This window comes from Populus euphratica, unplaced genomic scaffold (genome assembly GCF_000495115.2).
Source record: "Populus euphratica unplaced genomic scaffold, PopEup_1.0 scaffold172.1, whole genome shotgun sequence".
Lineage (NCBI taxonomy): Eukaryota > Viridiplantae > Streptophyta > Magnoliopsida > Malpighiales > Salicaceae > Populus > Populus euphratica.
This window is the reverse complement of record NW_011499920.1, coordinates 546542-566716: the sequence shown is the minus strand read 5'-3', so window position 1 is coordinate 566716 and position 20175 is coordinate 546542. Positions and strand designations below refer to the sequence as shown.

At 36.7% G+C, this 20175-nt stretch overlaps 4 protein-coding genes across 9 annotated transcripts; 2 read left to right on the top strand and 2 right to left on the bottom strand.

Moving 5' to 3' along the window:
• Nucleotides 1–1032: 1032 nt before the first annotated feature.
• Nucleotides 1033–4801, bottom strand: LOC105135058 (actin-7-like). 2 transcript variants are annotated; one of them, XM_011039742.1, is made up of 5 exons: nt 4332–4801; nt 3064–3137; nt 2555–2948; nt 1826–2439; nt 1033–1420 (listed from the first exon to the last, which is right to left on the bottom strand). In XM_011039742.1, exons 2-5 carry the CDS (start codon nt 3121–3123, stop codon nt 1355–1357), a joined length of 1134 nt encoding a protein of 377 aa, XP_011038044.1. In that variant the 5' UTR covers nt 3124–3137; nt 4332–4801; the 3' UTR covers nt 1033–1354. The 2 variants fall into 2 exon arrangements, with proteins under 2 accessions (XP_011038044.1, XP_011038045.1); XM_011039743.1 differs by lacking the exon at nt 4332–4801 and adding an exon at nt 3297–4300.
• An 891-nt stretch (nt 4802–5692) lies between these two features.
• On the top strand, nt 5693–9360 carry LOC105135055 (dehydrogenase/reductase SDR family member on chromosome X-like). Of its 2 annotated transcripts, none has more exons than XM_011039735.1 (9): nt 5693–5965; nt 6074–6140; nt 6550–6578; nt 6684–6892; nt 6967–7085; nt 7463–7558; nt 7640–7715; nt 8086–8234; nt 8741–8832. In XM_011039735.1, exons 1-8 carry the CDS (start codon nt 5768–5770, stop codon nt 8189–8191), a joined length of 900 nt encoding a protein of 299 aa, XP_011038037.1. In that variant the 5' UTR covers nt 5693–5767; the 3' UTR covers nt 8192–8234; nt 8741–8832. The 2 variants fall into 2 exon arrangements, with proteins under 2 accessions (XP_011038037.1, XP_011038036.1); XM_011039734.1 differs by having other exon boundaries at nt 5694–5965; nt 8081–8234; nt 8741–9360.
• Nucleotides 9361–10942: 1582 nt separating this feature from the next.
• Nucleotides 10943–13075, top strand: LOC105135056 (tumor necrosis factor receptor family protein). Its single transcript, XM_011039736.1, has 2 exons — nt 10943–11278; nt 12569–13075. The coding sequence occupies exons 1-2, from the start codon at nt 11054–11056 to the stop codon at nt 12806–12808; spliced, it is 465 nt and encodes a 154-aa protein (XP_011038038.1). The 5' UTR covers nt 10943–11053; the 3' UTR covers nt 12809–13075.
• Nucleotides 13076–13538: 463 nt separating this feature from the next.
• On the bottom strand, nt 13539–20175 carry LOC105135057 (nuclear pore complex protein NUP98A-like). Of its 4 annotated transcripts, none has more exons than XM_011039737.1 (13): nt 20033–20174; nt 19810–19894; nt 19121–19405; nt 17854–18555; nt 17483–17701; nt 16812–17365; nt 16406–16466; nt 16289–16334; nt 15796–15934; nt 15493–15609; nt 15196–15370; nt 14895–14957; nt 13539–14416 (listed from the first exon to the last, which is right to left on the bottom strand). In XM_011039737.1, exons 2-13 carry the CDS (start codon nt 19826–19828, stop codon nt 13707–13709), a joined length of 3090 nt encoding a protein of 1029 aa, XP_011038039.1. In that variant the 5' UTR covers nt 19829–19894; nt 20033–20174; the 3' UTR covers nt 13539–13706. The 4 variants fall into 4 exon arrangements, with proteins under 4 accessions (XP_011038039.1, XP_011038042.1, XP_011038041.1 ...); XM_011039740.1 differs by having other exon boundaries at nt 16442–16466; XM_011039739.1 differs by having other exon boundaries at nt 17854–18552.

Sequence of the window (20175 nt, the reverse complement as noted above, 5' to 3'; positions counted from 1 at the left end):
CCTATGCCCAAAGAGTTAACACAACCCATAATCAGCTTACTGAGCACAAGATAGATCATGCCAGCAACATTACTCACTCATTTTCCTTGTTCTACGCGAGCAGATCACATACTCAAAGACATCATCATTCATCAGCAACAATCCATATCCACCAAAAATAACTCAAGAGAAAAGAAAACCCAATCATTGTCTATTATCATGCAAGTTTCAATACCAAGGAGAAACGATCAAGAACCAAGATAGAGAAATCTATGATCCACCTGAAAACAATAAAGCAGGATATATTAAAAGTAAAGCATCTCAGTTCTTGAATCTCCTATACTTTCTTTGATCATTCGTGAACAGTGTGGTCCTGATTTTTTATTTTAATACGTGGTCCTGGCTCATGAACATGCTGCGTGTTTAGTTAGCCCACCTTACCTGCTTGGACTTGTATCAATCCTGTGCGAGACTCGGTACTGAGCAATGAAATATCCATTTGATGAATAATGGATTTTTGCAAAATCCCCTTCACCTCTGCAAGATCAGGCCTTGCCAGACTCACACAGACCGTTGCCTACTATCTTCCCTTCCCCTTCATTCCAGCTATTTCCTTACGAAAGCCGAAACCAGAGTTAGTCAGATATAGATAGGCCACCCCACAAACCAACCCGAGGGCCTAATATTGTGTGTTAGTGTCATTTTGTTGTAACTTGTAAGAATCAAAGGTTCAATCAACTTTGGTAATCGGAGAAAAAACCCTTACTAGCAAGAGAGTTTTCTGTACAACGACGATGACCAGCATTTGGTTCCTCCTCTATTACCACAATCTTCAAAGAATAAGAGGAGCATGCTGAATATTATTTATTGATGAAAAAGAGGAGCATGCTAACTGAGCGTAGCATGCTTCTGGGCTTTCATTATTCATCAATGAAGGTTTTATTCTGTAATGAAAGACAGCCCCTACAATATTATTTACCCGTATCGGGCGAGGTGGGCTAATCACAGATTCACAGTGAGCCAGGACGATGCTAATAAAATCTAAAAAATGAGAAGAACATCCACACATTTCATTTCATTTCATTTCTTTCCGTATACATAAGTAAACTTGACATGAAAAGACAGGGAAAACAAAGGAAAATAGTGAAAAATACATTAATGCTCTTCATGAGGCGATAACTTGGAGAAGATAAAAGGCAATCTATATATGATTACACATACCAAGTACATGTTTCATATAGTAACTATGAGGGGGGAGAACAAAATCAAAGATCACAATCACGCCAAAACAAGCCATATTAATCGGCCTCACAATCCAAAACCATATTGATAAAGGAGGGATGGGAAAAGGGGCAGGCAAAATGGATTTGCATATCTAGAAGCACTTCCTGTGAACAATGGAGGGTCCTGATTCATCATATTCGGCCTTTGATATCCACATCTGGATGAAAAATTAAAATCTAAAATCAATTGCCTGTATAAAAATGCTGAAAGCCAAATAAATATAGACAGAAAGGAAGTAGAAACTACAGAACATTGTAAAATAATTAATCAAGTAAATGTTATGAATTGGTTTTCTAATTTGGTTGTTTTATTTTGTACCCATTACCATTGCCAATTCTCTTGTGTGTGTTATTCTCGCGCATGCTTGTACATGTTTCTCAACTAATGGAAGTTAACGTTTGTTCTGTTCTGTTCCATTACTTCACCCTTTAGCCTCTTTTTTGCAAGCATGTGATTCTGGTGACCTTCAACTCTTTCGAGCTTTTGGGTCAAGAATAACTTTACCATTTGCAACATCAAATACAACGATAAAAAGGAGAAAATGGAGATGTGTGATACATGCCTGTTGGAAAGTGCTGAGGGAAGCCAGTATAGACCCTCCGATCCAAACACTGTATTTTCTCTCAGGAGGAGCAACCACCTTGATTTTCATGCTACTTGGAGCAAGAGCTGTGATCTCCTTGCTCATTCGATCAGCTATTCCTGGAAACATGGTAGATCCACCACTGAGCACTATGTTACCATACAAGTCTTTCCTGATATCAACATCACACTTCATGATCGAATTATAAGTGGTTTCATGAATTCCAGGTGCTTCCATTCCAATGAGTGATGGTTGAAATAGGACCTCAGGGCAACGGAAACACTCTGCACCAATGGTGATAACCTGGCCGTCAGGTAGCTCATAGCTCTTCTCAATTGAAGAGCTACTTTTAGCCGTTTCAAGCTCCTGCTCATAATCAAGGGCCACATACGCAAGCTTCTCTTTAATGTCTCTTACAATTTCCCGTTCAGCGGTTGTGGTGAATGTGTAACCTCTCTCCGTAAGGATCTTCATCAAGGCATCTGTTAAATCCCTTCCAGCAAGGTCAAGCCTAAGGATTGCATGGGGAAGTGCATAGCCCTCATAGATGGGAACTGTGTGACTAACTCCATCACCAGAATCCAGCACAATACCTGAAAAGCACGCCACAAAGAGAAAGTTACAGGCAACTTTGAACGGCAATAATTTTTTCCTTGCAATTGAAAACAGAGAAGAGTTCTCACATATATATATGCATCCCATACACACCTGTTGTACGCCCACTAGCATAGAGGGAGAGCACTGCTTGGATGGCAACATACATGGCAGGGACATTAAATGTTTCAAACATAATCTGTGTCATTTTTTCCCTGTTGGCCTTAGGGTTCAGGGGAGCTTCAGTAAGGAGAACAGGATGTTCTTCTGGAGCCACACGAAGCTCATTGTAGAAAGTGTGATGCCAAATCTTTTCCATATCATCCCAGTTGCTAACAATCCCATGTTCGATAGGGTACTTTAACGTGAGAATACCTCTTTTTGATTGGGCCTCATCCCCAACATAGGCATCTTTCTGCCCCATCCCGACCATAACACCTGTATGCCTAGGCCGGCCAACAATACTGGGGAAGACTGCCCTTGGAGCATCATCTCCAGCGAAACCTGCCTGTTGAAGAAGAAAACAATTCAAAGTTATAAGCATGTTCATGTGAACTTTGGAAGGCTCTCACAACATTGCAGCCCAAAAGGAAAACAAAATATTAAAAGACAACCACACTCACCTTAACCATTCCAGTGCCATTATCACAGACAAGAGGTTGAATTTCCTCACCTTCAGCCATGGTTTATAGTGATCCTGCAATTCAAGTAGTGTCATCTAGTCAAGGCAAAGAATCATAGCAAGGTACAATAATATTTGGAAAAATAACCATAAATTCATCCTTCAACAGAAAAGACTGGTCTTCGGAAAGACAAAAGATTATTGTACTTTAAAAATAAGAAAATGATTGCTTACATCATGGAGAAACAAACTTAAATGAAGGGCTAAGTACTTTCATTGAAAGCAAACTTGAGTAAGACAAAGGGTACACCAGCAACACAACAAATTAATTCTCTATTCATGGCCATGCCAAAACAGAGGCCAATGATCCCTACACCACCCCAAAGGTTAATGCAAATCCACGATCAGCTTAATGAACATAATAAAGATCACACCAGTCATAACAGTCACTGATTTTTCTCGAGCACAGCACAAATCATGTGCGCAAACATTCGCGTTCAGAAAATCTCACATCTAGAATCAAGGTAAACATTTGTCTTAGATCAATATACGAAAACAAGAAATCCAAATTGAAGACCCCAATAAAATAAGCATCAACAAATTGATATTTCCCAATAGAGTTTTCGTGCAATTTGTACAGCAGAGTTTTGAACATAAAGCGCTATAGCATTAAAAAAATAAAATCTTAATTGAGATAAACCAATGATTAATCTTGATTACTGTACTTTAACAATAAGAGCAGACATGTCTACATCACCAAGAAACAAACTTTGAACAAAATGTTAAATTCTTCAACTGAAAGCAACAAACAATCTGAATCCCTGATCATCGCAACACCACAACAAAGGCCAGTGGTCCTAAGACGCAGTTAAGAATTTTAGTACAATTTGCACAGACCAAAGTGCATGTCTTGAACATAAAACAACTAAGCATGCATCTAATGATCCTGATTCCAATAAATCCAGAATTGATCTTGATTTAAACAAGTTTGTTGACAAATTTAAGCACAAAATGCTCCGATCATTGACTGTGAAGACTACAAGGCACAGATAAAACAATGATACAACAAAATCAGCACACAAAACACCAAAACCTACAGGTACAAAAGATCTAAATGAAGAAAAGTATGATCCAAGTAAAACCCATCAACAAAAAGCACGAATACTAGCCAAGAAAGAACAAAAGCTAAAGCAAACCCAATTCTTGAATAAAGCAAAGGAACACTATAAACAATTCAAGAAACAAACTTTCTTTGAACAAACAACGTACCTTTTGATTCTGATAATATAGAAAACCAAAACTGAGAGCAAAGAAGAAAGAAACTCGAGTAAGAAGAAAAAAGAAAGAAACCCAAGTTTCTTCTGTTGTATACTCACAGCATGTGCGTTCTCTAGAGAATGTGGTTACTGCTTTTATATTAGAAGTGAAAGAAATTAAGAAAAAGTTGTAATTTTTGGACTAGTGAGATGGGAGTGAAACGGAGAGGGGTCACTTTCCTTTCTTTTCCTTCCTTTTCTTTCTTCAATCCCAAGGGAAAAAGTGCAGAGAAATAATGCTAAAAGCAAAAGCAAAAAGAGAGAAGAGAGGGAACAGGTGGGCATTGTGCCACTGGACTGACAGTGAAGCAAGCGGAGGATTTGCTTGCTTGACGCCTTGCTTTACTTTGGAAAATATCTACTGATGCTTTCCATTCTCTTCTTCTTTTTTCAACTTCAGAACAGAAGAGATATGTTTTTTATTAGTTGCAAAAGAAAATTGTACGACAACAGAAGAAATCGGCATGACTAAACCTGAGTTAGAAGGATAAATATGTAATTCTAGTAATCAAGTCTCAGCTATGATCAAAATTTTGATTAAAATAAAAAATATAAATAAGTTTTAATTGGAGAGGAAAATCAAAAAGAAAAAACAATTTAATAAAAGGTTAAAAAATTAAAATTAAAATTAAAAAAATAAAGATTAAATTGTAAAAATAATATATGACAAATTAATATTAAATAATAAAATTAAAACTAATAAAATTTCTATAAAAAGATCAAAAATAAAAATAAAAAATTAATAAAATAAAAACCAAAGTTAAAAAACCACCAACAAATAAAGATTAAATTGCTTCCAAGGATTTTTTTTTAATAATGAAGATATTAGTGTCATCTAAATTGGTCTGAATATATATTTTATCATCAAATAAAATAACAATATGGTACATGTATTTGAAATAAATACAATCATATATCTATATAGATTTGCTTCAAATTTAAGAGATATAATCCATTTTCATAGATAAATAAAATTAAAATTTTAATATTTTTAAATCATTTCCATTTATTTATGTAAAAAATAAAATTTAAAAAATAAAAATATTATTTTGATGAATTTTTAAATAAAAAATTTAAAAAAATCTGAGACAGTCCTAAGTTTTACATCTCAACTCCATATTTTATATAAAAAATATCTTAATCCAATTTTCTGTATTATTTATTTTTTTGAAATACAAGTTTTCTTTTTTTGTTAACTTGGGCTTGCTTCTCATGTTTCGAACTCTCTCCATTGGGCAGCTCGTATGACAGAACCTCTGTTTAGGCCTGTTGAAAATTCTACCATGGGCTAGGCCTCCTTTAATGAAATCAAGAACTCCATGAGTTCATGTCAGCAGTGATCGGGGATGTAGCAAGCTTTGCTGTTCATAGGCAAGAGGAAGAAGAAGAATGAGGGAAGTGAAGAAGGCTTTGAGTTTCATCTTGACTGTAGAATTTTGGAGGATGGGAATCTTTTGGACACTCTCTCTTGTCATGTCTTACTTCCAGTTGTTCTGGCAAAGGGTTTTTGCTAAAAAGCCTAATGCTTATCCTCGTTGCCCGCCGCAAAGAATTGGGACTAAGAAACCCATTTGCGTGATTACTGGTGTAAGCTATGGATTTTAGTGGTTTTTTTAGTCTGGCTAAGCACAAAAAAATCTGTATTATTTTGGGTTTTAATCATTTTTTCTTGTTTGTGTGTTGTTGCTGCTACAGGCTACGTCTGGTATTGGTGCGGCGGCAGCTTATGATCTTTCAAAGGAGGGGTTTTATGTTGTTCTTGGTACTCTGCTGATTTTAGTTCATGTTCATTTTGTTTCATTTGTGTAGGATAACAATGTCATGAATTGTGAAGATGAATGAATTTTAGTGACTGTTAGGAGAAATAATTAGGGAAGGATTCGAGTTGCATAATTGTCATTTGTTAAGTAGTTAGCTTGCTGATATTGTCTAATCGAAAAATTTGTGATCTTTTTGTATGGATGGATTTGAATTGTTTGATTAACAAAGTAGAGCAGCTAGTGTCTTGTATTGATATGTAAGTAGTATTCTAGATGCTGCAATAAATTGACATCTGGATAATGGTCTCTCTTCTAATCATGCTAGAATCATTTTTTCACACCATCTTTGAACAACAAAGATTCTCCTATCAGTTCAAAAACTTGTTGCTGAAACTCATATTATACATGCAGTTGGAAGGTCATCCCAATTGCTATATAAGGTATGTAATCCATGCCGTTAGTGACTGGTCTATTATTTATGTCCATGCTCCACATTGAATTTTTCTTTAAGTTTTCTTGTACTTGTTGCTTTGCTTGTGTGACAGATGATAGAATGGATACTCGAAAAGAATAAGGATGCCTGTGTAGAAGCTTTTGAGGTTGACCTCTCATCTTTCCAGTCAATCTTGAAGTTTAAAGACTCACTTGAGAAGTGGCTATTAGATTCAGATATGCATGTTTCTGTCCAACTCTTGATAAACAATGCTGGGATACTGGCAGCTTCACATCGTCTCACAGAAGAAGGCTATGATCAGTAATAGAAATCAAACTATTCTTTCCTGGTTAGATTGAGAATTTCATGGTGATAAGCTAACCTGTTTTTGCCAGGATGATGGGTACAAATTACATTGGTGCCTTCTCTTTGACCAAACTTCTCCTACCACTTCTCAAAAACAGTCCTGTTGGCTCACGGATAGTAAATGTCACCTCCTTTACACATCGAAATCGTAAGGACTTTTATAGTCACTCTATATGAAGCATATTTTTGAGGATTAGATGATTGGTTTTTAGGCATCTCTTGCATAGATTATCAATGGTAGCTAGCTGTCTACATCAGCGATTATCTGTCATGTTTTCAATGAAGAATGAATTTTGTAATGACAGTGCCTACTTTGTTACTTGCACACAGCCTCATTCTGTTTGGATGTGTCTTGTTCTTAAATTTCTTTTCATTTCGTTCTTTTTTTGAGAGATAAAATCCTTTTTTTAATTTTTTTATTAGCAGCATTTCTAGTGAGGAGTGCAAAGCAAAATATTTTGCATTGCAATGAAGTTTACACAGATGCTTGATAAAAAATGTAATTACATTTGCTCTTTTCTTTAGTATTTAATGTACAGATCGACAAAGAAACTGTTGTTGGGAAGTGCCTCTCGAGATCAAAACAGTATCCATTTTCTCATATCTACGAGTTCTCCAAGTGTAAGCCATAACAATCACACTATACACAAATGGATTGTGTTTTGTCTTGTTTCTAATAGTCAAATGTCATTTGTGGCTTAGTATGTCTCCTGATGTTCTCATATGAGCTTCACCGGCAACTTCACTTAGCAGATGAATCTTGCAAAGTCTCTGTCATGTATGTATTTTTTTTACTTTGGCATGTTTATTTCTTGGTTATTTAATTACTGCATTCAAACTTTAGAGTGGAAATTAGATATTATTTCTATTATTATCACTGTTTGAATGTACTCATGTATTCCTGCTATCCTTTCTTCATCTGTTTGCTAGTGGTTCCACATATTTCATCCTATGCATACAATCATTTGTTCTCATGCATAAGCATCTCATTTGTCCTAAGGAATGTCTAGTCTTATGCTTTAGTAGTTAGATTCCCTTTTCACTGAAATGTTAAAAATATCATGTTCTTTGTCAAAATAAAAAATTATGTTCATGATTACTTCAAACTCAAATTATTTCTTTTGGTTCTGTTTAATATTGAAGTGCAGCCGATCCTGGAGCAGTGGAAACCAATATCATGCGAGAACTCCCTTCCTGTATTTCCCGTATGACATTTATAGCGCTCAACCTTCTGGGCCTTTTGCAATCACCTGAAGAGGGGGCTAGCTCTGTTATTGATGCTGCTCTTGCTCCACCAGTAAGTTCTTGCGGTTGCTCTTATGTTTAATAATTTAATCAACCCTTTTTCTGTCCTTGTGGTGATTTTGAACCTTGGGTAACACGCATGGTATTTCCTTGATGAAAATTAGAAATCATCGTCTGAGAAGGATCAGTCTTTGGATTATTGTGGTTTAAAGAAGCTGGTATTATAGTGGCTGGTTACTCTGATGTATAGTGAGGATTCTGCTACTTTTCTTTTTCTTAAAAATGCTTATCAGATTTTATGTGGTTTTTTAGTTGATTTTGCCACAAAAATAATTCTTACCTCTTTTTTAGTTGAGAACTATAAGAGTTTGGCAATGATTCCTCTTGCACATTTGCGATAGAAACACCATCTTGAAGGCATTTCAAACAGGAAATTCTGTTTCCTCGCCCCTTTCTCACTGTTCATTGTTCTAGAGAGAGATCTAATTTTATCCAGCAAATTCAAATTAACATGTCATCTGTCATTTTTTTTCAGCAAACTTGTTTTGTTCATCTCAGGAAATATCTGGAGTGTACTTTTTTGGTGGAAAGGGCAGGACTCTGAACTCTTCCGCACTATCACATAATATCAGACTTGCAGAGAAACTCTGGAGATCTTCAAGCGACCTCTTTTTAGAGTCAAAACTCGCTTCTGCTAGAACATACACTTCATGAATTGTAAGTCAGAGGGACACGCTACCATGAACAAAGGAAAAGATCAAGTGCTTATGCAAAAAGGGTTTTCATTTTTCTGCATAATTCACAAATATGAATCGAGTGAAAAATAGCAATTGAAATGTCTATAAGAGTTGACGAATACAAAGAATGATATACCTTGTGTGTCGTGCCATCATAATGATTCCTATGATTCAATGATACACTTGTTATATACTTAGTGCTGTTTGGTTATTGTCTCTTGTCTCGTGATAAAAGAGATAAAGACAGTTGAGATTGAAAGGACATGTTCCCCTCTCTTTCCTGTTTTGAAAGGATAAAAATTGACTTCAAAATTGTCCGGTCTGTCCCTCCAACTAAACCTTTCTGTATTTGTCTCTTGTATTCTAGGACACTAACAAAACGCAAGATATCATATCCAAACCTTTACATGCGAGCATTTATATATGTTGTGTTGGCTTTTTGTAGATATTTAGAACTGAAAAAACTTGAGTAATGGATGGTAGTAAAAATCTCTCCATTTCTTTTCCTTTTTTCATTTTTTTTTTGAAGATGGAAGAGTGATTGCATTAAACCTCTTGGAGTCGTACAAAATTTACTGGTCTTGAAATGGATGATTGTTTGGACGCATGTCGCCCGCAACCACTCCATAATAGAAAAGATGAGCAGCTTCTCTACAGGAAGCTGCAGAAAGGGCTTTTCTTGCCCTCTAGTGCTTTATTAAAAAATTAGGCGAGATTCAAAATACAAACAAGTCATAAACCGTCTTCAAAGGTCTTCAATCCTAAAACATTCCATTCCACATTCAAGGAATGAAAAGATGTTTAGGATGAAATGTAAATACCTTAAAGAACAAAGACCAAACATGCAAACAACGAAACTTGAAAGGCCAAATTAATTTTTTTGTGCCTTTTTGAACAATATAAATAAAAAGAGGCTCTGTTTTTTAATATTAATTTTGTATCTTGTTATTTCAATTTTTATTTGAAGAATAACATAAAATTGAGTCTCATAAGCCATATCTATCAGGGATGCTAGTGCATGCAAATAGATATACAACATTAATGCAAGGTTACATTGTTTCATAAAACATCACACAAGCGGAAAGCATAAATGGAAAAAAAAGAAGAAAAGACTGAGCCTTTGCTTGGAAGCATATCTTATCATAACAATGGAAAAGAAGCTAACCAATCACAGCAAAGTTGAAAAGAAAGAAGCTGAAACATGGGGTTAGTCCATCAGGGGCATAAAAAAGAGCTAAGAAGCAAAGAGATGAAAAGAAAAGGATGAAAAAGCTGATCAGATGACTGAGGATGAATGCTGACCACTAAACTCATGAAGATGTTGAGACTTGAGAAGGTTATTCCAAAACCCTTATGAAGGGTCGAAGGACATCCTTAGCATTTCTCCATTATTCGAAGAGAAGGGGGAGGAGATGGTTGGACATTGTCAAGCAACGGTAGAGAGGGTGGCATCCTCCTCATGTTGAGACAATGCTTTACGGTGATGTTTTGGGAGGCTGTAATGGCTTGATTGGCAGATACTGCTGCTTTATTCACCCACCATGCCTCCCCTTCTGTTGCTATTATCTCCTCCATTTCCCAGCAATTCTTGTCTCCAATCTCTTTCAGGTTTTGGAGGTTTGGCAGCAGCAAGCCACCAGGGAAAAGCTTCTTTGCACCTAGACAACGACAACAGTGAAGGGTTTTATGATGCATTCAGCATTAACATTTTTTACTTTGCTTTTGGAAAAATTCAATTTTTTTTAAATTTTTTGGTTTTTGAAACATTTTAATATATTGATATTACAAATAAATTTTAAAAAATAAAAAATATTATTTTTATAATTAAAAAATACTTTAAAAAACAGTATTTAAATCAGACCCTAACGAATCGAGGAGAGAATATGCACTCAAAGGGATGGACTTGTCCATTGCATTTTACTAACATTTGCAAGGATAGGACAAAGTGTATATTTATCCATAAGTTTAGGGACTGGAATGAAGATTATCCAAAATATAAAGCCTAGCAAATCCTCCACGCTAGTCTCACGTGATCATAATTGCCAGTCTGTAAAACCCTGCTACAAATACCTTCAGCACTGCCAAAACAGAGGAGGAATCAAAATCATTCAGGCCAGGTTGGGGGTTCAATAAGATGTGGTTTCGTGGAGGACTAGGTGGTGGTGGTGGTGGTAGTAATATTGGGTCAATAGTAAAAAATCAAATAGTGAGGCATTTCTCAAGAGCAAGAGCAGTGGATGTGAAGAGGATAAACCCTAAGGTTCCATTTTCTGAAGCTGCTTCTATTGCCCAGTCTCTTTATCAAGTCATCAAAGAACATGGTCCTCTCACTGTTTCCAATACCTGGAATCAAGCCAAGGTCACTTCTTTCTCTCTTTTTTAATGTATTAGTGTTAGGATTTATTATAAATGTGTGTGTCTGTTCTTGTTTTGAATGATTCTTAGTGTTCTCTTGATTGGTTTGTTGATATTCTTGATGGGTTTTCTGTGAAATGGGAGAAAGTTAAGTGGTTGAGTTGAAATGGTTCAAAAGATGTAAACTTGGGTGGGAATGATTTCAGATTCTTGCAAAAGTTGGGTGCTTTGTTGAATTTCAGGGAATGTGATTGTAATTATTGTGTTATAATTCAAGAGTATTGCTTTTGTGTCCTTCTTGGGTAGATATGGAGTATGGAGGTTTGATGGATTTGAGTGTTAGGTTTCTGCAATGAGTTTGATTTCTTGAATGTCTTATAGGATGTTTTGGTTCTTATGCATATGCAATTGTAGAATTTATCTAGTGAGTTTATGGTTAATGGATTTGTAATCTATTTAGTTACAACAGATGTTTTTGTTCGTTCATGTGATGTTTCATAGAGCTGAGAACATCAGCTTGTTGACATAGAATTGGACATCCTATCATTGCCTATATTCTTCAATCACATTTCCAATTATGAATCGTGATGAACATTTCAGCATCAATTTTGGATTTTTAGCGAGAAAAAAATGTGGCAGTGAATGGCCTTTTCGCTCCTACTTTTAGCTGAAACTGCACGCTTCCTACTGCAATCACAATTGAAGAAGAGTACACATGTTCTCCAACTTATCTAGACAAAGAGATCTTAAATGTTCTTTGACCTACACCACTTGGCTTTTCAATGTCTTATCCGTGCCGTGGTTGCAAATTCAGGTTTAACCAAATGATGAACTTATCTGGCTGTTGATGACATTATGTTCTTTTTGCACAAAAAAATAAAATAAAAGTTATCAGCTCTCTGGATGTTGATGCCATGATATGTTCTCACTTTGCCTGCGAATTTAGTTGACCTAACCAACCTTATAATATGGATCGCGGGTAGTCACATGATTCTCCTAGAAGGCCTAAATTCAGGGGACTATTGCTTCTCCTGTTTTACTGAACTAAAATATTCAGATAAGCTTCCTGGCGATTGATGCAAACAAAATCAAGCATCCTTTTTGTTCTCGTTTTAACTTGGAAAAGATTGTATGCATGCATTAAAATTTACCTGTACCCAAATCTATTATTGTGTTTTTGTAATAGTACATCGTTAGTTACATTCAGGAAAAGTCACTAAAGAGATAATTCGATCGTAGTTACATTTTTTTGTCCATTTGTGGGCTTTACATTTTAGTTGCTGTTGTATAACAGGAAGCAAATATTAGTGGATTAAATAGCAAAACACACATGAAGATAATGCTTAAATGGATGAGGGGGAGGAAGATGCTGAAGCTGTTCTGCAACCCTAACAGCAAGAAGTTTCTGCACTGCAGTTTACCAGAAGAACCACGAACTGAACAATCAAATAGCGCATCAGAACTGAATCTGCAGACCAAGAGGAAGCCTTCCAAGAAGAAGTCATCAATAAAGAGGAAAAAGCAACACAAGTAGTACCGGCAGGGACCATTGCTGAATTGAGGAATGCATATTGGAACTTGCGACGCTCCATCTCTTTTTGTGAGTTGATGCTCCATTTGGATGGATGGTTCTTAATGCCTAGCATCTGTTGTGATTGTTCTTCATCATTTTGTTTGACGTGTCAGACCTTCACCCCCTGTCGGAAGAATTTTTATATTTCCATGTTTCTTGATTTTCTAGAACAGTGGTAATAAAGTTGAAAGATTTAACAGCTTGCTCCTGATTATGCTTTTGTGTGCATTGTTCAGTAAGTTAGGAAAGCCTGTGCTTGCTAGAGGACTGACTGTTCTTTCAATACTGGCATCTCTGATGGCACAGTATTGTTTGCGTTGGCAATGACAATTACTAGATTTGCATCCATGTATGTATGTAGCTATGAAACAAAGCAACAAAGGCCTTGGAATGATAGAATTAGTCCATGTTTTATTACCCAAAATATCAAATACAATTGTTCTAGCTCTTGCTTAAAATATGTTGGTTTATTGAATAGGTATTAAATATTAAATTATTCTTAAAAAGAATAAATTAAATGCCAACTGAAATGCTTTTCATTTGAATCTAGGATTTAAGATTTTATTTTCAAGTTTATATTTTTTTTTCATTTATCTGGCTATACGGATGATAATGTGAATAATACAATGTAATATTTTAAAAAAAGAATAAAAACTAGCATAGGAGTTTCAAATACAATAAAAGAAATCAATTTCACTAAAAAAAAAATAAAAATCAACTACTTGAAGAAAAAAGAAAGAAAGAAAAGCCAGCGATACACAGCCACATTAATCACACTAAATACATCACAATTTAGATCAATACTATACAAGCACAGCCCTCCTCCGTGACAAAAAAAAAGAAAAGAAAAACCCTTGCATCACGCCTTCAGTACCAAGCAGTCATCGACTTTATTACAGGTAGCTTGCACATCCCATTCCTCCTCCTCTTCATCCTCCAGCATGTACTTGCTGAAATGGTTGACCTTGAACTTCCACTCTCCTTTAACAGGGTCATAAGAAACAAATTCGGCGCCTTGGTCTTCAGCTTTTCTTTTGAGCATCTCCTTGTATCTCTCGATCTTTGGTCCTTCTGTGAACTGGCGTCCACTCTTTTTATCTATGCATTTTATGTTGAGAAGTGTTACCTCAGCAGGCTTGTTGAGACCCTGTCCGACAGGTGGTTTCTTGCTATCATCCATGTACACGATAACTTCGCGGTTATTAAACTGAACAAGGGACTCAAGATCAAGCCTTCGAACATCTGTTTCAACCAGGAACTTGATGCTTCCATAGCCATGCCTTCCAACCACAAAATCCTTAACATGTCGGCAGAATCCCGGCCTAGCCCTTTCCTTGGCCGCCAGTTCCTGGATACGAGGCTCGGTGAAATAGTCAGAACGTCGGAGTTTTGGCATTAGTGCCTCAATATCCGCTCCATGCTCATACACAATTGCAGCTTCACCAGCTCTGTGACCACTAAGTGTCATGTAGGACTCCTCTCTCAGAGTCGCATGATCCTCATGGACTCCATTAGGTTTCTGGTTGACTTTAACTTGCTCCTTGATTACACCATTCTCAGCTGAATTTTCTGCACAATAAGTAGGCATTAGCACAAGCAAATAAAAATAAATCCATAGAGGGACTACAGAACCCATTGCCCGAAGCAACTTTCTTCCTTTCGATTAAATTAAAGAAATTGATTAAAAAAGTAAACAAACACAACCTATCATTAACAAATTCCGGCATTCTATTTGTCTGAGAGGTTAATAATGCACAAGATGCCTGCTATGAGGTAAAATTAAACATGCAATAAATGGAGAAAAGCTACGTTTCCATGGAAAAGTGTGCCTGTTGGAGAAAATGACATTAGAAGCTGAGTAATTCAACTTTCAGTAGACTTCCTCAGATGGAAGTTCTCAAATTGGTTGTCACATGAAGTTCAAGTAGAAGTTTGAATATACCAAGCTACCTCCCAAAAGATCTTATTAAGTAGTCAAGATGCAACCCTTCAACATACATAGCAGCACAAATGAAGGGTGCACATTATAAAAGAAACAATATCTTACTATTTTTATCACCAGCAGCGGAATCATTTGAGGGAGAAGCATCTTCTGATACTGAAAATTCTCCTGGATAAAAGAAGGTACTAGACTAAATTTGGATTGTAACAATACAAAATAAAATAAATAATAATAATAATAATTCCTTTTTAAAGTAACAATAATGCAATATGATAACTAGAAATGGAAAGAAAATTAAGTCTCATGCACTGGAATAACCAAGTCAATCACAGTAGCCCAACCAATGCCAACACACACACATAGACAGCAAGAGAATAATGGTAACATTATTCACTTGGAAATTTACCGTTCTCATGTACAGGTGCTGATGCATTCAATGGAGATGCTTTCTCTGCAATTTCCCTTGAAGGCCACTGGTCCATAGGACGAATGACTAGAGCTCTTGGGTTTTCCCTTGGAATGAAAAGAGCATCTGCCTTCGGTGTGCTGGGTGTTTCTTCTTCATCACTGAAAAATGGAACCTGAATGCAATAGTTGGGCAAAGAAATAAGTCAATATGCAACCTCCCGTCCCTGTAAATCCAGTTATAGGTAAGGCAATCAAAATAGCCATTTTAAAAAACAAATTTAGTAAATCTCATCACCTTTGGTCCATCATGCTTAGGATAATATTTCCTCATGGGCAACCTGATCCTCCTTTGTGACAAGTGCCTAGAAGTCAATAAAGATGATATTCTAATGGGAGAGGGTTTCTCAACAACCTGACAGAAAACAAAGAACCAGAATCACTGTTATCTCTCCAATTAAATTTTGTATACACAAGAATGACAGGGAATAACACAGAAGCATAATAAAGAAGTGGCAAATCTTATTTACATTAAGAAAACAAAAAAGGAAAAAATCAACGACACCCTAGAGTACACAAATTCAGGACAGTTTATAGTTACAGGCATGGTAGAGATTCCATATTGAACTGAAGGTGTAGTTCCAGCTCGACCAAAGGACACTTGAGGCATTGCAGGAAGTGTTCCAAATGGATTTGTAATGGGCACTGGTTGTACAGCAACAGCATTTTGTGTCGTAAACCTGTTAAACAGAAAAGCATTCTTGAGTGTATCATGAAAAAGATGGGTAACAGAGCACTGCATACTGTGTGCATATGTTAAGAACAAACAAGAAGCCTGTCTAGATGAAGCAAAATAAGCAATACAGAGCAGAAAGGAGCAAATGTCTCATGTAATGAAAAAGATGGGTAACAGAACACTGCATCCTGAGTGCATTTATTAAGAACAAACAAGAAGCCTGTCTAGATGAAGCAACATAAGCAATAAAGAGCAGAAAGGAGCAAATGTCTCCTATCCATTTGGCATACATGATATGGACACCCATGAAAACATGGATACAGAAGCACTAACTATAGGCAGTGAAGCAAAGACATACGGTTGTCCAAAATTACTTGATACACCAGCATAGCCACTGTTACCAGCTGCAAAATAGCAGACAACTAATGTCAGCACCATAAACTAAATGCTAAGAATTAAATAATGAAAAAAATACCTGCTTGTGTCTGACTGAAGTTCAAGGCAAAAATACCTGCATTCTGAGCTGGTTGAGATGGCTACATATAAAATGATTGTTAGAGATACAAATTGACCTAATGTGCTGATACTGGAACTTAAATCACACACAAATACACCCATGCTGCAAACAAATCATAACAAGAAAGATAAATTGCAAAAATGAATTTCCAATTTGGATGTCTTGTTTTTTAATTTTTTTATTCCACTTTCACTGATGTACACAAGCAGAAAGGCTTTGAAATAAACACGAGGGACAGAACTGAAAATTTAAGTTGCTTGGGAAGGAATGAAATCTGATTATCCTCAATACTATTATTTCTGCTAATAAAATGAAGAAATTAAATATGATGATAAAGGAATCAGTAATTTAATTTGTTACTCACAGTCATTTGATTAAACCCCCCAAGGTTTGGGGTTATCTGAGATTGAGTGCTTGAGAAAAGGCCGCCAGTAGCAGGGCTACTGAACAAGGAACTGGTGGTACTTGGTCCAAATGGATTGGACTGTGGAAATGCAGTCGTCTGCCCCATTGAAGGTGTGGTAGATGGGAATGAGAGAGATGATTGAGTGTTATTAAACATATTGGAACCAAATGGTGAAGCATTTCCTTGGCCTGTAGTAGAACTAAACAAGGATGGTGTTGTACTAAAATTAGGCATGCTTGTTGATCCAAAAAGAGATGGAGATGAACCAACTGAGAAAGCAGGTGTTGATGGCTGAAAGAGGTTGGATGACGTTGAAGGGCCAAAAGGGGAGGCAGTGGTGAATGAAGGTGTAGATGTTTGAGTTTTTGGAGCAAACAGGTTTGTGGCTGTTGAAGAAAACATATTTGTAGATGTTTGACCAAGTCCAGTTGAAGGAGCAAAAGGATTCGCCTGTGGGGTAGACATGCTATATCCAGCCCCACCAGGGGATTGACCAGGAGGAAGCGGTCCACCTGTAATTCAATATTACTGCATTAGTTATCAGAGAACATATGCACGAGTGTGTCATTGATATTAGCAATGAGAATAAAAACGTCCAGAAATTTTCAATGTAATCACAAACAAATTACCTTTGTCCCCCAATTGATAGTCCTCCCACCTTAGCTCTTCATGGCTTTTATCTTTGTAGGCAGGCATGGCTGATATTGACACTAATTTTCCAGCCTGTGCACCACCTTCCGCCTCAGCAGTTTCTGCATAAGGTGCTGCTCTAGTTCCAGGACGGTGCCCCCCAAACCCTGGCTGGGCAAAGCCAGTGTTTCCAAATGCTGATGTTGTAGGCTGAGCTCCTGCATACCATATCATTAAAAAAAAAAGTTATGCAATGAATAAATAAAAAAGTATAAGCCACTCAAGTTCCTTTTACTCTAGATAAAAAAATCTCATTATTAAGATAAACCTTGCTGCAAATTGCAAAACAATAGACTTAAATATGGCTCACCAAAAGGAGAAGGCTGGGCAGGAAAAGTAGATGTAGTACTTCCAAATGGGCTGCTCCCAAAAGTAGAAGTTGATTGGCCAAAACCTGGACTTGATGAAAACATAAAGGATGGGGAAGATGTAGCCCCAAAGGCAGAAGTAGTTGCAGCCCCAAAGGCAGAAGTGGTTGGAGTGCCAAAGCCAGAACCAGTCAAACTCCCAAAAGCAGGTGTAGTAGCTGAAGATCCAAAAACTGAAGTGGAAGCTCCAAAAGCTCCACCAGCTCCAAACAGTGGCGCACTGGTAAATGAAGCTCCTGTGCTACCAAAACCTGGAGTTGCTGTTGAGCCAAAGGCTGGAGTGGTGCTTGGGGCGCCAAATGCTGGGGTGGTGCTTGGGGCGCCAAAGGCTGAAGTGGTGCTTGTGGAACCAAAGGCTGGCGTGGTGCTTGTGGCACCAAAGGCTGGGGCAGTTGTCGTACCAAAGGCTGGGGTACTAGCAGCACCAAATGCAGACTGAGATGGAGCACCAAAAGGTGTTGAACCAAATAAACTATTGTTTCCAAACCCTGGCTGTGGCTGCTGATTTGTGTTTCCAAACGGACTTGTTTGAGTGGTAGACCCAAAGCCTGGCTGTGGCTGTTGATTTGTGTTTCCAAATGGACTTGTTTGAGTGGTAGACCCAAAGCCTCCAAAGGGCTTCTGACCAAAAACAGAAGAACCTGCTAAAAGAATAAATAGTTAGAATGAGAAAGCATTGTCCATTCATAAAACAAGAAAATAACAGAATCAGATAAAGTACGCTAATACGAACATAGACATGAAAAGGCAAGAAAACCAGGTTACAAAGAATAAACAAGCAAGTATAGGTCTGCTAGAGACAATGAAGAGCAGTCAAAACAAACATGCACATGCAAAAGATGAAATAGCAAAGATATCTTATCATAATCAAATCTCATCATCTACCAGTTTCAATGAAGAAAACAAGATGAAACAATGAGCATAAAGACTAGGGAAAAACTACAAGTGATCAGAGCTAAGAAGGATAAGCAATATACTGTATAACCATATCACTCCTAGCACACTTGCTTTTCTGAGAAATGAAAAAACTTGATCTGCTATAAGGCTTCCAAGACAATTTTTTACCACAACTCTTGAGTTAGATCAACAATCCATATATATTTCCAAAACAAAAACATCATATCACTTCTATAGAGCAAAATCATAACCCACGAATAGATAAAGAATGAAAAAGGACAACCAGTTATTGGAATAAAAATAAACACTTACCACCAAATGCTGATGATGACGAACTACCAAATGCAGGGGTAGTAGATGCTCCAAAAGCGGGTGTTGAGCTACCAAAAGCATTTGTCGCAGAGAATGAAGAAGTTTGGGGTGCACCAAACATACCAGTAGAAGTGCCCCCAAATATGGAACTCCCTGTTTGTGCACCAAAAGGGGTTGTTGGACTACCAAAGGGTTTCAGAGCAAAAGGACTACTACTTACATTACTAGCCTGACCAAAAACCGGCTGTGTTGTCCCAAACGGGCTATTAGAAGACTGCCCAAAAGCTGTCATGAAACACAAATTTTAACTCATTAGTACACACATTACACATACAAAAAATCACACTATCAAACAACCACTGATCACATTACCCACAACCACCACAAAACAGAACAGAGTACGCCAATAATCATCTATCCAACAAAATGCACAACGCAAAAAAAATCGAGAAAAAAATGCAATGGTGTTACTGTAATTACAATCAACTTTATGTTCATTTACACTCCATATCAATTCCGTGATTCATTCATTATTTTTCACCTTCTTCCTCTAATACAAAAAAAAAAAACTCGAAAATTGATAACTTAAAAAAAAAACATTCTCGCCAAACAATAGCATTTCAAATAAACAAAAAAATACCAAAAATTATAGAAAAAAAATCATTAAAAAAACGGAAAAGATAACTTACGATTGCTAGCACCGAACATCCTTCCTTTTACTGATCAATCCTCTGCTCCAAACATCGTTCCTTTTATCAATCAACCTTCTACCTCCTGCACTTAAACAAAATCAAAAGTAATTATCACTAATTACGAATAATAAACGATTGCAACAGAAATTCAAAATAACGAATCGAAATTTTTTTAAAAAAACTAAATACAAATTAGTTAGGGCTTAATGATTAGAGTTACCTTGAAGTGGTGATGGAAATTAGAGGATTAATTTGTATCTGAAAGGGAGAAACGTTTGAGTGTCTAAGAAATATAGAGTTGTTTGGCTTTCTTTGTTTTTTTTTTCCCCTTCTTTTTTCTAGACTGAGAAATAAAATTTAGAA